The following is a 3,135-nucleotide window of genomic DNA, read 5'->3' on the forward strand; positions in this document are numbered from 1 at the left end:
CAAGCAAACCATCCAGATACAATTATTATTAAACCTTACTTAGAATATAGAACTTCTTCTAACAACGCCCGTCTTAATCCAACCAACCTAATTAAGCTATTAATCTCTTTCTCTCTCTCTCTCTCTCTCTCTCTCTCTCTCTCTCTCTCATTAAGCTGTTAGCTTCTATCTTCACCTCACACACAGCATACTTCAACACCAAGCCAAACATTGCCTTGCATTGCACCACCTCCACCAACAGCAACAGCAACAGCAAACCCCTCTCTCTCTCTCTCTCTCTCTCTCTCTCTCTCTCTCTAACTGCACCGCAACAGATAACATATAAATTCAGTTATGGCCTCTAACTGTTTTGATGCTTCCCCTCCACTCTCAACTCTCCTCATTCTCTTTCCCTTAATCCACATCCAATATAATATATTATATGCATGGAGCCCAACACCAACACCGCCTTCCCCAACTCACCCGATTCTTCCCGAGGTTTCTGCTCCGATTTCTCCTCAAATTTCCAGCCTATATATACACTTCCGAGCTCCCTCTCTCTGACTCCGTCCACCCGCTCCTCCTTCTCCGATACCGACTCCGACGAGCACCACCACAGTACGACGTCCCTCAACCAGGCTCAGCTGGTCCTCGAGTACGAGGAGCTCCGCGACCACTATGATCTATGCAATTCTCACCTCCGCAACCTCACTAATGAGCTCAACTCGATCCGCCGCGAGAACGCTCAACTCCGGTCGGTGAACACCGACCTCGTCAAGCTCCTTTCTTCGCAGGCCGCCTTCCAGAGCTTCCTCCCCTCGTCGTCGTCATCGTCCGCGTATCAGAGTCCGACGGCGACGTCGTTTCTCGATGACTTTCGGCGACTAGGATTTGGATCTCTCCGTCTCGGTCCTCAGGACGGCGTCGTTTCCGAGGAATCCTCCGATATCAGTCCGACGAGCGTCATGGAGCGAAACAGATTCATCGATGCGGACCGGATCTCGCTCCCCAAGAGCATTTCCGTTCGCTCCTCGAATCGACCACGTGTCCCGAGCGTTTCTAGACCGATGACTGTGAGTTAAATTAAATTTACAAACTTTTAATCACTTAAACCGAATTAAATGAATTTTGATTAAATAATTAATTGTAATTAAGATTATAAAGTGGGTGACGGTAGTGTGTGGGAAAGTGCAGCAAAGCCAGATGAAGGTGTTCAATCAAGGCATGCTGAAGACGGAGCTTTGCAACAAGTGGGAGGAGACGGGGACGTGTCCGTACCGGGATAATTGCCAGTTTGCTCACGGCGTTAGGGAGCTCCGTCCCGTGATGAGGCACCCGCGCTACAAGACTCAGCTCTGCCGGATGGTGTTAGCTGGTGGCGCGTGTCCTTACGGTCACCGGTGCCACTTCCGTCACTCGCTTACTGAGCAGGAGAAGCTGCAGTTGGCCGTCTCAGACTCGTTTTGAAACAAAAAAAAAAAATAATAATACCATTACATTTTTCTTTAATGTAAATATATTGTTTGTACAGGAAAAAAAAAAAAAAAACCCGCAATCATAAAAATTGAGACAGTAATAATGAAGGAATTAAGTAACTTACTTTAGTGGCATGCATGCTCCGTGCATTGCAGGGAGGGAAATGTGGATTTTGATATGTTACTTTAGGATCCCAAACTTAAATGTAGAAATTCGGGTTCCATTGTTTTACTCGTATTGATTTGTTTTTTTAGTTAGTTAATTAATATATATTTGAAATGTCCATGGTTGTACGCAACGTTCAATTCAAGTAAAGCTTCATTACCATTCATTCAGCCAACTTTATACATATGGCTCTCACAAGTCACCAAATATGCAGATGTACAACATTGCATTGAAGGTGAACGAAAGATTGAAGAGAAAGCTAGCAAGCAATGGACGAAAAAAAGAAAGAAAATTACTACGATTAAGGAAAGTAAAGATTAACAATATTTTCACGAATTCGAAATTGAAAATCCCAAATATCCGAAATTCAGAACAAGTTTGCGATAGACACCAAGAAGTCCAGTAGTTGATCATTCCGAATAGCCCTGGATATGTCACAATGCTGAAGTGTAGGCCTCTTGCTTTCTTCGGTGTGCAACCATGAACGAAGTGTGAGCTCCATGATGAAAAGCTCACATGCTTTGGAGAACAAGATGGGAGTCTCCGAGCTAATCAACTGAAATTAGGATATTCAATCTAATTAGTATTTTAGAAAGTTTAGTAAATTAGAAAGGAGTTTTCTTATATACTAATCAAAACCTTAAATTTGTTCAAACCTTAACTTTTCCATCTGATTTCATTATTCGTTTTACCCTTGCAATAGGAAATTCGTGATGGGTTTTCCTCACTGTGGATTATACATCATAAGAAGCCAACAGGTGGCCGTTAGAAACTTAAATCAATAAAAATGAAAGATGTTAGCGAAAGTCAGGCATGCGAGCGTAGAAGATACTAGTCGTGATTATTATTGCAAGACAATGGTTCATTTATCACGAACAATCTACCATGGATGGCTTGTCAATTGTGTATCATGATGTCCGTGGTGGAATTGGATTTTTTTTACCATTAGCTCTTCATGACCATAGTAAATGACATGTGGTAAATGACATGTTTTCTTCTAGTTATAGACAGCAACAAAATAAGAACCTGGTGTATTTTGAATCTCGAACAACTGTTGATTCCAAAATACATCGATATTTTCCTTCTGCAGTTGCGTAAAACTAGAGCGTTTCGCCTCATGATTTTCCTCCTGCATAATCAAACGATTTCAAGAAAATTAAATAATTAGAAGAATAAAGAAAAACACATGACCATGTCTAGCATAAGAAACTAGTAGAAGGAAATTAGCTAGGTTCACCTCTTTGGTAGAAAGATGAGGGTCGCAATCGGGTAGAATGTAAGAATCCAATGGAATGAAATCATCGAACGGGGAAGAAGTGTTCGAAGAAGATGAGAAATTGATAGAATGGTTCAAATCCATAAGTACGCTAAAGTATTTCAAGGGCTTCTAGCTAGTTTCTAGCAACTTAATTTTAGATGAGGTGCATATTGAGTCGTTTAAATAGAGAGACGTGGGTGGAAAAGTAGAGGTTTTTTTTAGGAAAACTAATGAAAAAGATTTGAAAACTTCAATTT

At 41.4% G+C, this 3,135-nt stretch overlaps 1 protein-coding gene across 1 annotated transcript; it reads left to right on the forward strand.

The window, feature by feature from the left end:
* Positions 1-330: 330 nt before the first annotated feature.
* On the forward strand, positions 331-1,738 carry LOC103936025 (zinc finger CCCH domain-containing protein 14-like). Its single transcript, XM_009345858.3, has 2 exons — positions 331-1,052; positions 1,174-1,738. Exons 1-2 carry the CDS (start codon positions 426-428, stop codon positions 1,444-1,446), a joined length of 900 nt encoding a protein of 299 aa, XP_009344133.2. The 5' UTR covers positions 331-425; the 3' UTR covers positions 1,447-1,738.
* Positions 1,739-3,135: the final 1,397 nt, after the last annotated feature.

This window comes from the organism of the source record quoted next, unplaced genomic scaffold (assembly GCF_019419815.1).
Source record: "Pyrus x bretschneideri cultivar Hongxiangsu unplaced genomic scaffold, Pyrus_bretschneideri_v1 Contig20, whole genome shotgun sequence".
Lineage (NCBI taxonomy): Eukaryota > Viridiplantae > Streptophyta > Magnoliopsida > Rosales > Rosaceae > Pyrus > Pyrus x bretschneideri.

What these genes read in the sequence shown, in the direction of transcription:
- LOC103936025 (XM_009345858.3), top strand. Translation starts at nt 426, where the DNA reads ATGGAGCCCAACACCAACACCGCCTTCCCCAACTCACCCGATTCTTCC. An exon ending in GCGTTTCTAGACCGATGACT is followed by an intron (nt 1,053 to 1,173) that starts GTGAGTTAAATT and finishes GGGAAAGTGCAG; the next exon opens with CAAAGCCAGATGAAGGTGTT.